Source organism: Cololabis saira, chromosome 6 (genome assembly GCF_033807715.1).
Source record: "Cololabis saira isolate AMF1-May2022 chromosome 6, fColSai1.1, whole genome shotgun sequence".
Taxonomy (NCBI): Eukaryota; Metazoa; Chordata; class Actinopteri; order Beloniformes; family Belonidae; genus Cololabis; species Cololabis saira.
Genome location: NC_084592.1, coordinates 46,732,583 through 46,752,329, shown reverse-complemented (window position 1 = coordinate 46,752,329; position 19,747 = coordinate 46,732,583). Strand labels below are relative to the sequence as shown.

Genomic DNA, 19,747 nt, shown 5'->3' with positions numbered 1-19,747 from the left:
TTGTTTTGTAAAAGTGGCTTGTACAAGACTTAAAACCGAAATAAAGACTATTCATTCATTGATTCCTTCATTCAATTAATGCATACTACTGATATTTACTCAAAAGTGTGCCGAACTTAAGTATACTTTTGGAGTATATACTGTTCAGTCTGGTATTTCGGATGCAGCCAGGGTTTTGAGAGACAGATCTGATTTAGCCACAAGAAAGAAAAGATAAAGAGAGAGTGATTTATCCGTCAGGACGTTGTGATGCAGAGCGTCTTCAGCAGCGATTGTTGGTGTTTAATGTGGATTATTACTCAGATTACTCAGACACCACTGAGCATCAAACCTGCAGGACTTTGTTCTGCATTTTACAGAAATGGAAACACCCCGTTGTTATTTCTATTCTCCTTTAACTGTAAAAGCCTAAAACAGCTTTCACCGGCTAATTACTCACAAAGGACAGGCCTCTTAACAATATATATATATATATATATATATATATATATATATATATATATATATATATATATATATATATATATATATATATAAATTTAGCAAAAGACTATGACTACGTTTCCAGCATCAATAACCCTTTTCTAACCTGAATATCAGCAATAACCCGGTTACACGGCCATGTAAACACCAATAACCCCTTTGAATAACCAGAATTTGCTCATATTCCTGTTTTTAAAAACCCCAATATGAGCCCTGGGTTACTCCTTTAAAACCTGAATATTGGGTCATGTAAACACCAAACAGAATATCCCCATCAAACGGAACATGAATGTGTTTTCTGCACATGTTCTGTTCACAAGGAATCCTGGTCTTTTGAGTCCAGGAAGTTCTTATAAACACGGAGAAACAAGACCAGGAGGAGACTAATCACTTCATAAATGTAATGAAGGATATGAACATTTCTGCAGATTATTCTCAATGTTTCAGTAACCGGAATATTGACCTTAACCCCAATTTTGACTGCATGGAAACGTAGTTACTAGTGTTGTCGATTGGCCCGATCACGGCATTTTCAAAACATCGGTATCGGCCAAAAAAGTATCTGGACATTCCTAGTTATTAATGTTTTTGATATATATTAAATCTTTTTATATATCGTTGCATTTAACGTCACTTCCAGCCGGCGACCGGAAGTGACATATACCACTCAAGGAGACTAAACTTGCTTATAATTTTTTTAAATATCCATGTCTGTAGATATTTTGGTGGCAGCTGGATCATAGTTATCAGCTCATGAAGTAGTAATTGTGTTTGGTATCATTTTAATCATTCATTCAAGCTAAGATGTGAATCTTTCTGACCAACATAGAGGTTTCTGCAGCTCTTTAAACTAGAAACAACACACATTTTTACACCATTTTCACCTAAATGATATACTATCTTTATCCCTGTGTCATCTAGGAACAACAGAGACACAAAATACACAAACTGGAATACTCACCGAACCATAGGGATTCAGGAAATGTATAATATAGCCCTACTATATCATTATTACAGGTCATTGTGAGCCTTAAACTAGAAGAGCATCATTAGGAGACTATGGAACTAGAACAGCCACTAATGTCACAAACTGGTCACAATCTGCAAATACACGACATAAAGGACATAACAATGAGATAAGGAACCAGCTTAGTTTTACAAACAAGCATCTAAAATGTAATTTTATGAAGGGGGTTTTAACTTTATTGTTTGTTTCAACCGAGTAAAAGCTAATGTCTCATATTTTTGCTGATCATAAGAAAGAAGGGAAGGCACTATAAGCTACGGCTTTAGCCTACACCTTTTCGGCAAAAGAAATTTTATTTTTTTTTTCTTTCCTTTTCATCGTGTTCTGCAAAAAGTGTGTACAAGCCGAAATAAAGATTCATAACAAATAACAACTTCATGAGCTGATAACTCTGATCCAGCTGCCACTCAGGAAGGTTTTATACCAGAATATCATCTACAGACATGGAGATTTACAAAAATTATAAGTAAGTTTAGTCACCTTGAGTGGTTCTGATATCTGGTCTGGAACATGGACTATTACTCAAACTCAAGTGATCGGATCGGGAGCTTAAAAAAATCTTGATCAGGACAACCCCAGTAGTTACTGATTGATAAGTACACTGATGAGAAAGAGTGTTAGAGAGAGATGGAGATGCTGCATTCCTCTCCCCGTCCCGTTAACACACCATGAAGAGAAGATCCAGCGGTGAGGGTCACACTTTCAGCCCGTCAGTCACAGCCGTCGTCCCTTTGTCCTGCAGATACAGGAACGGCCTGCAGCCGATCAATCATCTTTATTATCATCACTTAAGACCTTTGTGGGGCCGATCTGGGCCCGGGAACTTCTCTCTTTCTCCCGCTCTCCAAGAGCTGGGTAATAGTAACGAGTTCCATTTACTTGAGTAAGTTTTGGGAAATGTTGTACTTTTAGGAGTAGTTTTGAATCACTATACTTTTTACTTTTACTTGAGTAGATTTGTGAAGAAGAAACTGTTCCTCTTACTCCGCTACATTAGGCTACGTTGAGCTGTTACTTTTCTTTTATCCCTTTTATCTGCGTACGCGTCAATCTCATGACATCACTGGGTGATTCTTTGGGAAAAATGTTAGTTTTTGCATGTTTTGTCACATTTACACAGACTCAAACACACACAGAGTTTCTATGAGTTCATGTTTGTTCTAGTTCTGCTGGTTAAAAAAGAAAAGTACAAAGGCTGGACATTTAGTGCTACTTGTGCTTAATTTATTTTTTTATTCTGTTATTATTTTATTTATTTTATTAGGGCCCGAGCACTTGCAGTGCGAAGGCCCTATTGTAATTGCAGGAATTATTCTTCTTCTTCTTCTTCTTATTGTTCTGACAAAAGGAAGGCCTTTTTGCCCCCCTAAACGTGCCCAAAAAGTCACCAAATTTTGCATGCAAGCCAGGTCTGGCGAAAAATTTGATATTTAATGGTTTGCATTAATGGGCGTGGCCTAACGGCTCAACAGCGCCCCCTAGAAAACTTTGTGCCTCAAGCCCCACAATGCGGTTTGTCGTACATGCACGAAAATCTGTACACACCTGTATCAGTACACAACTTAAAGAAAAGTCTCTGGGCGTCATGTCGAGAAACCGAACAGGAAGTCGGCCATTTTGAATTAATCGCGTCATTTTGGCGAAATTTATGCCTTCCTTCGGCAGTTAATACGGCCCGAACCGTAACGTGCACCCAGGTGTGTTATACATAAAAATGTGCGTCTCCATCCTCCGACACCACGCATTACTTTTCTCTTTCAAAAGCATTACCGTGGCGACGCTAGACGCCAAAAAGTGCGCCCACCCTTCATATGATTGGTTCAGATAGAAAAAACTTTGCGCCTCAAGCCCCACAATACGGTTTGACGTACATGAACGAAAATCGGTACACACCTGTATCATGTCGCAACTTAAAGAAAAGTCTCTTGGCGCTGTGGCCGAAACCGAACAGGAAGTCGGCCATTTTGAACATTCTGAATTAATTGCGTAATTTTGGAGCAATATATGCCATTCCTTCGAGAATTAATACGGCCCGAACCGTATCGTGAACCCAGATGTGTTATACATCAAAATGTGCGTCTCCATCCTGCGACTACACGCATTACTTTTCTCTTTCAAAAGTGTTACCGTGGCGACGCTAGACGCCAACAAGCGCACCCCCCCTTCATCTGATTGGTCCATATTTGATAGTTCCCCAAAAGGCACCAAATTTGGCATGCAAGCCAGGCCTGGCGATAACTTTGATATTTCATGGTTTGCATTAATGGGCGTGGCAAAATGGCTCAACAGCGCCCCCCGGAAAACTTTGTGCCTCAAGCCCCACAATACGGTTTGACGTACATGCACGAAAATCCCTACACACCTGTATCATGGCACAACTTAAAGAAAAGTCTCTTGGCGCCATGGCCGAAACCGAACAGGAAGTCAGCCATTTTGAATAAATTGTGTCATTTTGGCGAAATTTATGCCATTCCTTCGGCAGTTAATTCAGCCCGAACCGTAACGTGCCCCCAGGTGTAGGGATGGGAATCGAGAACCGGTTCTTGTTGAGAACCGGTTCCCAGTGTTTCAATTCCTTGGAATCGTTTGCCTTTTTCACAAACGATTCCCTTATCGATTCCAGTCGGCGCGAATGACGTCACCAAGCACGTTGCGCCACGTGCGCATTCGCGCCCAGCAGGAAAACACTGGGACAAAGCGGCATAAACGCTGGAAAGTTTGGTTACATTTTACCAAAAAGGATGACAACAGGGCGACAATTCTTGCAATGTGGACATTTTAACAAAGGGGGGAAACTGTTAGGACTCGGCCGGCTGATCCGCTGGGAGCGTGGAGTCAGCCTGCATGTGGTAAGGCTGATTTATGGTTCCGCGTTACACCAACGCAGAGCCTACGGCGTAGGGTACGCGGCGTACGGCGCGCGTCCCGCGTACCTTACGCCGTAGGCTCTGCGTCGATTTAACGCGGAACCATAAATCATGCTTTAGAAGAGCTGCGCTCCGGCGGACAGCGGAGCTCCTGACGCAGCTGCAGCATCATCTCATCTATGGGAGAAGTTAAAGAGCATCTACCGCTAGATTCTCCTTTTATCAAGGCAGGGAAGAGTATCAGGTCAGAATAGATGAATGTCACCAGCAGTGACTAAGTTTGTGGTGTTAAACATGTTACTGGACATTCTTGTGTAATTGCTACAAAATAATGTATTGTTTTTCGTTAATTTCTACAGAAGAATATTTATTTTATTATTATTAATTTATATTAAATACATATTTTACTGTATATTACAAATCATTTTGTGGGGACTATTTTTTTTGTTCAAAGATATAAAAGTTTTATATCTTTGAACAAAAAAGGTCGGAGAAACAAAGAAATTGAAACAAAGAAACAATTTTAGTATCAACTTTGTTTTATTAAAACAAAGTTGATACTAAAATTGTTTCTTTTTAGTATTTTAGTATCAACTTTGTTTTATTAAAACAAAGTTGATACTAAAATTGTTTCTTCTCCTTTTTTCCAAATGAGAATCGATAAGAGAATCGATAAAGAATCGAATCGATAAGCAGAATCGATAAGAGAATCGGAATCGAAAAAATCTTATCAATTCCCATCCCTACCCAGGTGTGTTATACATCAAAATGTGCGTCTACATCCTGCGACACCACGCATTACTTTTCTCTTTCAAAAGTGTTACCGTGGCGACGCTAGACGCCAAAAGGCGCGCCCCCCCTTCATCTGATTGGTCCATATTTGATAGTTCTCCAAAAGTCACCAAATTTTGCATGCAAGCCAGACTTGGCGATAAATTTGATATTTCATGGTTTGCATTAATGGGTGTGGCCTAACGGCTCAACAGCGCCCCCTAGAATACTTTTCTCTGCCATAACTTTTGAATGGTTTGACATAGGAAGTTGTGGGTGGTATCATGGGACTCTGTAATGAGTTCTTAAGCATCGTTGGCCTTAATTAGCCACGCCCCTTCTTCTGATTGGTTGGCCCGATTTTCTCCTATAACTTTGGAATGGTTTGACATAAAGAGTCGTGGATGGTGTCATCGGATTCTGTATGAAGTCCTTGACCTTCATTGGCCTGAATTAGCCCCGCCCCTTCTTCTGATTGGTTGTCCCGATTTTCTGCTATAACTTTTGAATGGTTTGACATAGGAAGTCGTGGGTGGTGTCATTTCTGATACTTATGGGGGGCGGTGGCCGTGAGTGCGAGGGCCCGTTCATCGCTGCTTGCAGCTTTAATTATTTATTAAAGTACTTGAATTTACTCTAAGATTATTGTAATTTAAGCTATTTTTTATTATTTTTAAGTAATTTTATTATTTATTAGAGAACTTGAATTTACTTTAAGATTATTTTAATTAAAGCTATTTTTTTATTATTTTTAAGTAATTTTATTATTTATTAAAGTACTTGAATTTACTTTAAGATTATTTTAATTTAAGCTGTTTTTTATTTTTATTAATTTTAATTTATTTAATTTGCCTGAAGATGATTATTTTGTACTTTTGTCTGTTTGAATGGTTGTGTTAAAAAATAAATTTCATTTCATTTTCATTTTATTCTTTATTTCATTCAAAAAATAAAACAAACAATTCAATACAAATACAAATACAAATGTTCATAAATTGTGAATGAAAAGGGAGCAGAAGGAAGAAGAATCTTATCTAATCTGCCCCTTTTTCCAAGAAATAAATTCACAAATAACATAAATTAAAAATAAAAAAAACAACAACTAATTAATAAATAAAAAACTAAAATAAAATAAAATTACCGCTGTCCATGGGGATGTCAATCAAACTTAACTAACATATTTCATTACGTTTCGTTAACATACAGGCTTTAATTGTTCTCATGAATGTAATGTTTGATTTGATTCTTTGTTTTCTTTATTCAGATTGTTCCATAAACTGATTCTTTCACAGAAACACAACGTTCCATCAATTTAGTCCTGAATCTTGTTTTTTTTAACTCTCTGTTCCTTTTAAGTTATACTTGCTTTTTCTTTTTTCAAATCTTTTCTGAATGTTGGTTGGTAAAGTTTTTTTATGAGCTTTAAACATAATTTGCAATCAGACGTTACTCAAAAGTTACTCAGTACTTGAGTAGTTTTTCATCAAGTACTTTTTTACTTTTACTCAAGTAATTATTTGGATGACTACTTTTTACTTCTCCTTGAGTCGTATTATTGTGAAGTAACAGTACTTTTACTTGAGTACGGCTTTAACCTGCTGTTTCTCCCCCCCCGCCGGCTCAGCAGGACGTTCTCACCTTTACTCTCAGTGACTGATAGAAGCAGCTCAGCCTTTATTCACCATAACCAGGTGAAATGTGCTTATTTTAAAAGGTCCTTCTCGCTCTTAATCCCATGAGAAGATAAGGAGCCGACACAGATCAGATCAGATCAGGATCAATTCTTCTTTAGCGTCCTGGCCATGAGAAAAGCAGCATTTCCCGCGAGTGTAGACGCTAAAGTTGCTATCGTCAATGAAAATTGTGACTAAATATCGTCGTCAACGAACCTTTATCACTTGAGGAAAACGAGACGAGACGAAAAGAAAATGCTGGTCATGACGATGATTAAATATATAATGCAATATCGTAGAGGAATAAAAACCAGACTAAAATGTAGGTTACAAAATAAAAACTCTGCTAAAATGTGTCTTCATTTTCGTTGACCAAAACCAAACGAAATGTTCTACAAAGATCCTTAATGTCCATGTTTTCAGTAGTTTCCTCTGGTTTAGTCTTTAAACCAGTTTAGTCTTTAGATTTTTGGATCCACTTTCCTACATAGACGTGGAAAAGAAAACCCAATGTGTGTCGAAAAAGAAAAAGACTGGGAGAAATGGAGAAAAATAAATATGTCGTAAACTCAAATGAGAGTCTTCTGTATCTGGAATGAATGTATTCTTGAGTCTATAAGGTAACAATAATATAATAATAATAAGATAACCTTGTTTGATTTGTAACATGGGTTTGGATAAATAGAATCTTTGACTAAAACTAGACTAAAATGGACAATTCTGACTAAAATAAAACTAAAATGCTCAGACTTTTAGTCGACTGAAACTTGACACGACTAAAAGGAGAATGAACAAGACTAAAACTAATAAAAACTAAAATGATAGCTGGACCCAGAGACTACCGTATTTTGCGGACCATTAGGCGCAAAATCCATGAACGGGTCTTTTCTTCGTACAAAAGGCACACCGGGTTATAAAACGCATGATAAAACATATATAAAGCAAAACAAAACAGTCTGTTAAGTTGAAATCCATTCAACTCATTCACAATAATCCAGAATATCGTTCAGTTGTAACTAATATACAGAGAAATACTCACATTTTAAATAATTCCTCTTCCACAAATCCACAAGGGAAGCTTTGTTCTACATCTTGATTGGTTCATGGTTGCCAGCAATAATGGACACGTAAAGTTAGTTTGAGGTTGGAACAACGTTTTATTCCAACATTTGATTATAATTGGATGATGACACAGATTTAAAAGTTGGGTTTAGGCTAAAAACCTAACGTTGGCTTGACGTCTAATTATAGTAAGGTAGCATTGACTAGATGTTTGATGATGGTTGGTTGCAGCGCTACATAATTAGTTATCTAACGTTGTCTGATGTTGCAACACGTATCCAACCAAGGACCGATTTATTACAACATCCCCACGTCAGCCGGGAATGATCCGACTATCAATCAAGTTTACGAGCGGCTTCGTCGCTAACCAGAGTTGTACTAAAACATTTTGATATATTTTTGAGCGCAGTGTAGCACGTGAAACTGGTCAATAAATTCAACAACATTCATATACAAGATGCACCTCATTATAAGGCACACTCCCGATTTTTGAGAAAAATAAAGGATTTTAAGTGCACCTTAAGCCTGGATTAAGGTTCTGCGTTAAACCAACGCAGAGCCTACGACGTTGCCGTGACACCGTCGTGAACCCTTCGGACTTCTCCGTCACTCCATTTCGCCACGGTGCAGTACCCCCCCAGAACGCTAGGGGGGTACGATCTTTTCCCCTTTTTTTTCCGGTGTGTTCAAGTACCTTCTTACTGAGAGCCACTCCGTCCTCACAGTCCAGCACGGCACAGTCCACGTCCAGGGAGGCCAGTTTCTTGAGTTTCCTCTCGTCGTTGCCGGGGCAGTACAGCACGGCCCGGCGGGGGACGTAGCGCAGGGACGAGCCCGCGGCGTGATGACGGCGCCGGAACTCAGAACAGAACCAGACCGCCGGCTCTCTGCAAGCACACGCACACGCCTACGTATCAATACAGGGGAACAATCAATCATTAAAGCTGCAAGCCGCGATGAACGGGCCCTCGCGCGTGCAAGTCCGATGACACCAGCCACGACTCTTTATGTCAAACCATTCAAAAGTTATGGCAGAAAATAGGAACTATCAAATATGGACCAATCAGATGAAGGGTGGGCGCGCGTTTTGGCGTCTAGCGTCGCCACGGTAACACTTTTGACTGTGAAAAGTAATGCGTGGTGTCGCAGGATGGAGACGCACATTTTGATGTATAACACACCTGGGTGCACATTACGGTTCGGGCCGAATTAACTGCCGAAGAAATGGAATAAATTGCGCCAAAATGACACAATGTATTCAAAATGGCCGACTTCCTGTTGGGTTTGGGCCATGGCTCCAAGAGACTTTTCTTTAAGTTGTGACATGATACAGTTGTGTACCGATTTTCGTGCATGTACGTCAAACCGTATTGTGGGGCTTGAGGCACAAAGTTTTCTAGGGGGCGCTGTTGAGCCGTTAGGCCACGCCCATTAATGCAAACCATTAAATATCACATTTTTCACCAGACCTGGCTTGGTGATAAATTTGGTGACTTTTGAGGCACGATTAGGGGGAAAAAAGGCCTTCATTTCGTCGGAGGAAAAATTAGGAAAAAAAAAATTCCTACAGATACAATAGGGCCCTAACACTGTCAGTGCTCGGGCCCTAAAAAAAGCTTGTTGCTCCATTCATCGTTTCTACACTGTTGGCGTTACGAATGCAGACGTTAACGAGAGTTTGTTCGTTAAGGAGCGGAGACACAGGAGAAGCAAAGCTTAAGGTTTATTACCACCATTTGAAACAGTCTGTATATTTATTGCTAAACTAACCCTATATATATATATATATATATATATATATATATATATATATATATATATATATATATATATATATATATATATATATATATATATATATATATATATAGGGTTAGTCAGTAGGGTTATCACAGACTCACATGGATACCAGGCCGGTGTTGAAAATAATTGATTTTCCGATTCTAAATCGATTCTCATATTAATTCCTAAAAATGGATTCGTTTTTTTCCATCGTTACATTACAACTACTCAGCAACACCTGAGTTCATTCATCACCTTAATTATAGAACCTTGACCTTCACAAAAATGGACAGTGCCACCACTACCCCAAGTGGTAGGAGGCGAACCCAAAATTCGCTTCGATTCGCCGACGTTGTCGACAAAAATCGATAATCAAAATTGTCAACAATGAATTCCATTGTGGACATTTGTCTCCAGACGTGTTTTTCCAACGGAGTGAGGCGTCTCACTTCAGTACAATCTCTGTCGAGAGTCGTCATGCACGATAGCGTCTCAGCAGCTGCAGGTAATAAAACTTAAAAGGTTTGGGAGCATTTTAGCCTCAAAACGGTGAATAAAAAGATACTTGCAAGGTTTGCAAAGCCGACGTTGCTTTTCACGGGAACACGTCATTAATGCATGAAGAAAGAGAAAGTAGTCGGAGTGCTGAAGGAAACGGACTCGCCTTGGTAAGATATTAAGCATATTTTCATTTGTTAAATTAATTTGTTTCATTCGTTAACTTTGTTTATTTCATGTTATTTATTAGTGTTATTTCAGCCACTCACAGCTACTCTCGTTGCTTTAACCTCAATCATAATTGATGTGAGTGAAAGGTGAAAAAGCTTGTGTGATGACAATGTTGGATTTGCATCTAACTCAGTCAGGTGTCTATGAACTGTCAATTATCCATCAAACTCCACAATTATCATGTTAACATTTAATCAGACAGATTTGTCTGGACATTTCTCTTGGCGGGAGCAGGATGAAGAAAACATCCGATTAGTCGACTAATGGTTTCAATAGTCGGTGACAAGTCGACTTTTAAAATAGTCGTTAGTTGCAGCCCTAACCCAAAACTAGTGATGCACCGATTGTTCGGTAACCGAAATTGTTCGGCCGAAAATGGCAAAAAAAAACTTTCGGTGTTCGGTGGAATAAGTGGGAAAAAAACCGAACAATTAATAACGGCGTTGTAAAATAAGGAAATAAACTGGCCGCTCCCGTACCGGTTGCACCACAAACATAAATCGTTGGCCAACCAAAAAGTAACCCCATAAGAATTTTACCAACATTCACCAGGAGGTGGAACCAAAACAACATAATGCTGGAAATTAAAACATGTTCAGTTTTTTATGTTCAATAAATATTTTCTACCTTGTAATTTTGTAAAAGATTTTTTTCTTTGAAAAGCCTAAATCAAATGTATTTGATTTATGCAATGGTGAAAAAATTGGCAAAATAAATGAAAAACTGCTGAAGAACCATGTTCCGTATTGTTCGGTATTCGGCCAAGTGTTTATTATTATGTTCGGTTTCGGCCACAAATTTTCATTTTGGTGCATCACTACCCAAAACCAAACATATCCAAACATAAACCATTCAAACCCAACACAAATGGCTCTTACAGGCTTCACTGAATGAGAAAGAAACTCCAACGACAGACGACTCAACGTAAATAAATCACACACAGCACTCAAACTCTGTCCAGGACAAACACTTTGGACACTCAAATGGATTGTTCTTAAAACAGCAGGCGGCCTTACAAGGTTCACCCACGCTCTCTGTTGTCTTTGCACTTAAATAACATGAAAACACACACACACACACACACACACACACACTCCCAGGGCTTAATTACTTGTTCACCAAATCCCTCTGCTGATACAAAAGTAGGAACATTTTGTTTGGGATGGATCCGTCCAATCCCAGCAGGGGAAGCACGTCTCCCTCATCTCTGCAGGGTTTGAGAGGAGGGCCGTGATTGGCCGACGGAGCAGGCCCGTGATTGGCCGACGGAGCAGGCCTGTGATTGGCCGACAGAGCAGGCCTGTGATTGGCCGACGGGATCCTCCCTCGCCTGAGAAAGGCCAAACAAAGCCGGCCAGAAAGGGGATATCCCCTCTGTTAGAAGAAGGGGCCGAGTTATTCCCCTTTCTTGTCTTTTGCTCTCTAAAGGAGCTTAAGTGACTTCAATAGCCACTTAATCCTGTCAACTACGCTTCCACATGCCCTCCAGTCCCAAAGAGCTCTAATCTACACGGAGATGTTGCAGTTGTAGCAGGCACTTAAAACCTATTCAGACGCTTCAAGCGCTTTAGTGCTCCCAGGCGTGGAGCCTCTTTCCTGCAGGCCGGGCCCAGATAAACCAGATATACGAGCCGCCGTACGAGCCGCCGTACGAGCCGCCGTACGAGCCGCCGTACGAGCCGCCGTACGAGCCTCGATATACGAGCCTCGGTTCGAGCAGGAACCGAGCAGATCCCGGTTACAACAGGCAGAAACTCACACACGGGTTTATGGACTCTGGAGAAAGTTTGACACCGAGACTGAGAGAGTAGGGAAGTGTGAGTGCAGATAAGGAGGTTAGGGAAGAGAATCAGGGCCAGGATCAAGCCTCAAGCCCCACAATACGGTTTGACGTACATGCACGAAAATCGCTACACACCTGTACCATGTCACAACTTAAAGAAAAGTCTCTTGGCGCCATGGCCGAAACCGAACAGGAAGTTGGCCTTTTTGAAAATTTTGAATTAATTGTGTAATTTTGGCGCAATTTATGCCATTTCTTCGGCCGTTAATACGGCCCGAACCGTAACGTGCACCCAGGTGTGTTATACATCAAAATGTGCGTCTCCATCCTGCGACGATGCACATTACTTTTCTCATTTGATTTATTATTTACTGTTTAAATTGTGTCTTGCTGCTTTTAATGTTGATGTAAAGCACTTTGAATTACCTTGTGTTGAATTGGGCTATACAAATAAACTTGCCTTGCCTTTTGGATATAAGTTACAAGCATTGTTGCTTTGATTGACCTCAGAACCAGGCCCCGTTTCCACATAGCCGGGTATTTACAAAAACGGATATTTCCCCCTCTACGTTTTGAAATATCCTCGTTTACACGAGATCGTTTTCAAAATCTCTTCGTTTACACGAATCCGCATAAAAACGCTGTTAACGTCATGCCAGCCAATAAGAATCCTGGAAAAAACATCAACAAATGACACGTGTAACTTCCAGTTAAGGCTGATTTATGGTTCCGCGTTACACCAACGCAGAGCCTACGGCGTAGGGTACACGGCGACGCACACCGTACGGCGTAGGCTCTGTGTCGATTTAACGCGGGACCATAATTCAGGCTTTACTTCCAAGACGGAACGAGAGTCATTCGTTTGCAGTGACAGAGAAGTGGAGTTACTTTTAAGTGTGACTTTAGAATATAAAACAGGTAAAATACAAGAAAATATTGACGGTTACAAACTAATTGTAACCACAGGTGTCACTCATGACGCTGGTGACGTTTCTGTCTCATAATGTGACGTTCTGAAGCCTAAATGTCCGTTTCTCTCCGTTTACAAGCAAACGTGAAGACGGAGGTTTTAAAAATCTCCACTTTGGCCGGAGTTTTCCGTGTAAACGGGGCCCCAGAGTAGACGTGGCTGAGGAGGCATCACCTCCTCATCGGGCTCCTCTCAACGGCGAGCAGCAGCAGATCTGAGCGTCTCCAGATCACAGAGCTGCTCTTATCTCTAAGTGTCTCCCAGACTCCCTGCAGAGGAAGCTAATTTCCACCGCTTGTCTCCACAATCTCCTGTTTTTGTCACTTCCCCCGACTCGTGATCACAGATAACGGTAGGAACGGAGACTGACTGACAAATTGAGAGCTTTGTCTTTTGGCTCAGCTGCTTTTTTCACCCCAACAGACCGATGGAGAGTCCATGGCGTTCACAGCGACACCTGCCAGTCTCCCGCTCCATTCCTCCCCCATATAAGACCCAGAGATACTGGAACTCGTCCACTCGGGGCAGGATCTGACCCCCGACCCAGACCGGCCTCCCCCCTTTATCTGCATAAAGACCGTCTTGGATAGGGCTGGGGATTGTTAAGAACCTCACGATTTGATTACGATTCTTTAGGTTTCGATTCAATATTGATTTAAATGCTTCGATATCGATTCAGTAGGATGTAGAAATACACAAATATCTGTTGGCAATTTTTCATTATTTTTATTTTCATGCCTATAACACGTGGCATTTTACTTCACATAGAAATGAACTGAGCAATTAAACTTAGCAGCACCATAATGGCTCACTTGTGAATTTGTACTATAGTACAAAAGTTAAAATGAAAAAAAACACGACAGTTCTGTGTCAACAGACAGAACAGTGTTGCTGTTCGGCGCAGCAACGAACCTGGTCAGCAATTGCTTTGCATTACTTTTTAAATTCAGTAAAGCAGTTACCGTTACCAAAGGTGCGTTACTCCGTTATTTCTGGCTACAGTGAAGTTTTTTTTCCCCACATGCGGAGACCAGAGGAAATGTAGTGGGCGTGCTTTCAAAAACATGACGGTCATGAGCCAAGAGAAGGAGAGTTTCGCAACGTGGAGATATTGTCATTAAAGTAATCCCTGGTTTGTCGCAGGGGTTACGTTCCAAAAAAAAAAATAAGTGAAATTCTTTTTACAATTATTATAGAAGGCTTCAAATTGCGGAGATCAGCTCCGCCTCGCACGTATTCCACTGCTCTTCTTAAGAATCCTAAGAATCGGAATCGATTCTTGACATTTGAATCGATCCCCAGTCCTAGTTTTTAACAAACTTAGAAGTGTGTATCACAACCAAATGTCCATTTGCGTTTGACCAAAAGACAAAAACAAATGACGTCTAAAGCAAACACACTGTTCTGCCAGGCTCCTTTTACACAGAAGAGACTTTCTCCTGGTAACTTTGCTTTTATTTGTCCTGTTAAGGACCCTGACATGTTCACTGCTGCCTGTGAATTGTTGGTTTCCGGCTGTTTCTGAGCCGTGAGTGGTGTGACTGATGAGCTGCCGGGACATTCACTCCGGAGGAGATGGAACATTTTCAGTGTTTGTAAATCCACACATAACTCTGATGAGCAGCGACAATTCCTTCCCTAAGTCAAATCTAACCCTCGATCAGCTGTTCACGCGTGTAGATAACGTGTTTGTTGCTGTACATTTTGACCGTATAGAAACGTAATTCTCGTCAGTTGTGTGAAATATATGGAGCTAGAACAGTCTCATAATTCACAAATGCACACGCCGATCCACAAATGCACAGGACAAAATTCACAAATGCACAGGACAAAATTCACAAATGCACAGGACAAAATTCACAAATGCACAGGACAAAATTCACAAATGCACAGGACCAAATTCACAAATGCACAGGACAAAATTCACAAATGCACAGGACAAAATCCACAAATGCACAGGACAAAATTCACAAATGCACAGACTGATTCACAAATGCACAGGACAAAATTCACAAATGCACAGACTGATTCACAAATGCACAGGACAAAATTCACAAATGCACAGGACAAAATTCACAAATGCACAGGACAAAATTCACAAATGCACAGGACAAAATTCACAAATGCACAGACTGATTCACAAATGCACAGACCGATTCACAAATGCACAGATATATTCACAAATGCACAGACCAATTCACAAATGAACAGACTGATTCACAAATGCACAGACCTGGAAACAGGCATTGTGGCGTAGAATTGTCAAATTGGTTTAATTCACCGTACGAATTGTTACAGATTACTTTTGTAATCCTGTATTTGACCCGGTCTTTGTACGTTTTGACCGTATAGAAACGTAATTCTTGCCATTGTAAGAATGAGTTGAACCTGCTGGATCTACTGCCCTTACTGTTTAACAACTGGTGCTTTTTATTATTTTACCTCTTTTCTTATCATTTTATTTCATTTTATTTGTTATTTACCGTTTAATTGTGTCTTGCTGCTTTTAATGTGGATGTAAAACACTTTGAATTACCTTGTGTTGAATTGTGCTCTATAAATAAACTGGCCTTGCCTATGATTACTCATAATAATGGAAACAAGGACATACCTGAAGCAGAAATAAGCAGAAATAACTTAAAAAATTGTATTAATCAAGAAACCCTGTTAAAAAAACTCAAATAAATTGTAAAAAAGCTACTGCAGCAATCTGCCACCATCATTTGTAATTGTTTAACAAAGGGTGCTCTTCCTTATCTTGACGACTGGGTAATAATTCAATGATTGTTGCATGATGTCCAGATACATGAGACAGAGATTGAAAGAGGCCACTCTCTGCTCTTCACACCAGCGTGTGTGAGGGGGGAAATAAAAACACAATTTTGACTTGTATAACGACGGCTGGCGGCTGTTTCATCACCTCGCTGATCTCATCATAGGTGCGAATGGAAACAAGAGACAATAAAACAAGTCCCTGAAGGCAGGACTTGGCAGGGACTTCCTGGTCCAGGGACACGCACGGTTATTCCCTTCTATCTTTCCTTTTTTTTGTAAACTTTATTTTTCAATTTTCAGACATAATAGAAAAACAACTTGTACAACAATGTAACAATGTAAGAAAACAGGGGCGGGGGGGACACTACTGTAACCGTGTAACAAACGCAGCACCGTGTAACGTGCGCAGCACCGTGTAACGTACGCAGCACCGTGTAACGTACGCAGCACCGTGTAACAAATGCAGCACTGTGTAACAAACGCAGCACTGTGTAACAAACGCAGAACCGTGTAACGTACGCAGCACCGTGTAACGTACGCAGCACCGTGTAACGTACGCAGCACCATGTAACGTATGCAGCACCGTGAAACGTACGCAGAGCTGTGTAACGTACGCAGAACCGTGTAACGTACGCAGCACCGTGTAACAAACGCAGCACCGTGTAACAAACGCAGAACCGTGTAACAAACGCAGCTACTGAACGGCAGGAGCCGCATGGAAACCTGCAACCTGGAAACTTTTACTGACCATAGACTTAGATATTCTGTGATAGATGATCCGCCACGTCCAGCCGTAAGTTTTCTGAAGAGGAGTTTTCACGTCCCTTTTCCTCGTAATTCGAGAGATCAAGAGATTCAAGAGACACGTGAAGCTGACTGTAACGTGTCCACCTCAACGTTTACACGGGAATATTCCCAAAGTTTACTGGGGAATATTCTCAACATTTACTGGGGAATATTCCCAATGTTTACTGGGGAATATTCCCAACGTTTACTAGGGAATATTCCCAACGTTTACAGGGGAATATTCCCAATGTTTACTAGGGAATATTCCCAACGTTTACTGGGGAATATTCCCAACGTTTACTGGGGAATATTCCCAACGTTTACAGGGGAATATTCCCAACGTTTACAGGGAAATATTCCCAACGTTTACTGGGGAATATTCCCAACGTTTACTGGGGAATATTCCCAACGTTTACAGGGAAATATTCCCAACGTTTACTGGGGAATATTCCCAACATTTACTGGGGAATATTCCCAACGTTTACTAGGGAACAATACCAACGTTTACAGGGGAAAAAACCTTTATTTTATCATGGGTTACATCTAAAAAACACCAACAGGTGTCGGCTTGCGCGTCCACAGGGTGCACGTAGCTGTTTCTGTGTTTAGGGTGGAATCACACGCCGCTCCACTCAGGATGCTAATTCCACGGCTAACGTGCCGCAGCTCTCTGGAGAACCGACTACAGAACAATTACCTGCTTCATCTGCTTATTGTGTTCAGTCTGGTGCTGCTTTCACTCTCTTTGTTGCTAAATTGCTCTTTGTTGCAACAAAACCAGTGGTTTGGCGTAATTTCTGCAGAGGCCTCCTCCATCTCCGTCGGTAAACAGACAACCGCAACACTGTCTGGATTCTGAATTTATATCAAAAGTTGCCTTTAATGGCAGATATCAACTGTTTTACCAGGGCTGGGGATCCATTCAAATGTCAAGAATCGATTCTGATTCTGATTCTTAAGATTTAGAATTGATTATCACGTTTTGATTTGATTCTATTCCGAAATTGATTTGGGTTAGTGTTATTAAAACCGTTTTTTGAGCTGTTCCATGAATTATATGACCGTAGTTCTGCAACATATTAATACTAGTATTATATTGAGATTCAACAGCAAGTATTGGCAGCTAATGATTTATTTTTCTCCATCTTCCATGTTTTTCGGTTTTTAATTTTTGAGAATTTTGTTTTTAGCATTTTATGCAAATTTTACCCCAAGAAAGTATTTAAAAGCAATGAAATATAGACCATTTATGCAATTATAACTGACAACTTTAATGTTTTCATACTTTTAAACATGTTTAAAGGCAAAAACATGGCAGTAGTTATTCTGGTGTCCAACAAAACATTCCTTTTTTGGGCATAAACAAAAAAAATACCAAAAGTTATTTGTGTGAAATCAATAACTAAGAAATAAATAACTCAAATATGCCTTTCAATATCCATTTAAAGTGCAAAAAAAAAGAAAGAAATTGCAACAGCTCAAGAGCGCATGTGTGAATTAAATCACTACTGGGATTAAAGTTCACCGGGGGAAAATGTAATAATGAAGAGAAAAAAAAAAAAAAAAAAAAAAAAAAAAACGATTTTTAGACATACGAATCGATTTTTAGGAATCAATATGAGAATCGATTTAGAATCGGAAAATGCCCCTAGTACACTGTAATAGAATCTTGTTTTAACGATCCTCCCAAAAGAAAAAGCTGTATTTCACCTCTGGAAAATACTCAATTTGACGATAAATACGTGCCACTGTAAAGTTTCATGCGCCTGATTATTCTGCTGTTGTGTCAATATTGTATTACGGACTTGTTTGGAGTAATTGCTTCATTATCATGACGTGATGATCACAGTTCCTCGTAACTCCACTTGCCTCCGCGTGGCAGCATAATAGCCTAATTCACTCGTAATATTCACCCTACTAACATAAATTACAGCAAATAACAAGCGGTCCAGTCAGAAACGGGTCCCGGTGACAGCAGCTTCTAACAATATGTAGATTTCCACAATTATCTCTCCGGCATGGCGGTGAGAGACGGAAGCTGTGCCTAAAATGTCCAAAATTAAAGATCCATCCTTCCCCCCGACAGTAATCAGCTTCTTCTTAATATGGATACCACATTCTGGGGTTTGTGGTGCTTAAGAATTCAAATTAAATGTTGTGAGAAATAAATAAAAATGAATAAAGAGTAGGGGAGGAAATCAATGTTGTTGAGACACGGAGAAGAGCCGCCCCCCGGCGTCGGAGAACAGGCGGCGGGGGGCGATAAAATGGTCAAAAAGTCATCAATATTTACCTAGTTACACAAACCTGCCTGTCTGACACTTTGTTTTGCAGAATGAAAAGGAGAAGTGAAGCTTTCAGCTACTGTTCGTCCTCCCAGCGGGAGCCGCAGTGTTTCCTCCACCGCCTCAGGACGGAGGACGGAACTGGAGAAAACACTGGAGAAATTACCCAGAGAGACAAGTGGAGGAAAAAAGGAAAGAATCAAACACGTTTTATTCTCGTTTCTTTAGCCCACCTGCTTCCTCTGCCTGCCCTGCAGCGACTAGGAGCGCGGGATGAGCAGCAGCGAGACTAGAATTAACCAAAAATACAGTTATGTTTACGTGTGACCTGGTCAAACGACGCTTTACTTACTTCCTCTCAACCATTGTTTGGAAATATTTCACTATAAGTTTAGTATTCTGATGTTTTCTGTCTGATTTTGTGTTTTTCTCTGCTAATATTTCACTATAAGTTAACTATTCGGTTGTTATTCTGGCTTATTTTGTGTTTTTCTCTGCTAATATTTAATATAAATTAACTATTAAGTTGTTATTTTGGCTAATTTTGTGTTTTTTTCTGCTAATATTTAACTATAAATTAACCATTCGGTAGTTTTTTTGGCTGATTTTGTGTTTTTCTCTGCTAATTAGGCAGAACCCATAATAATAATAATTATAACTAGACAATTTCTTCGCAGAAATTTCGAGAGTGCCACGGCGGGCTGCTGCACATTTGTATACATTTTACAAGCAATAAAGGTGAAGGACTCAATAC

The 19,747-nt window shown here is 40.2% G+C and overlaps 1 protein-coding gene across 1 annotated transcript in view; it reads right to left on the bottom strand.

Moving 5' to 3' along the window:
• Positions 1-19,747, bottom strand: part of clybl (citrate lyase beta like) — a 163,811-nt gene that overhangs the window by 65,833 nt on the left and 78,231 nt on the right. Inside the window, exon 2 of the mRNA XM_061724660.1 lies at positions 8,578-8,770. Coding sequence (XP_061580644.1) covers positions 8,578-8,770 — 193 coding nt within the window. The remainder of the gene's footprint in view (positions 1-8,577; positions 8,771-19,747) is intronic.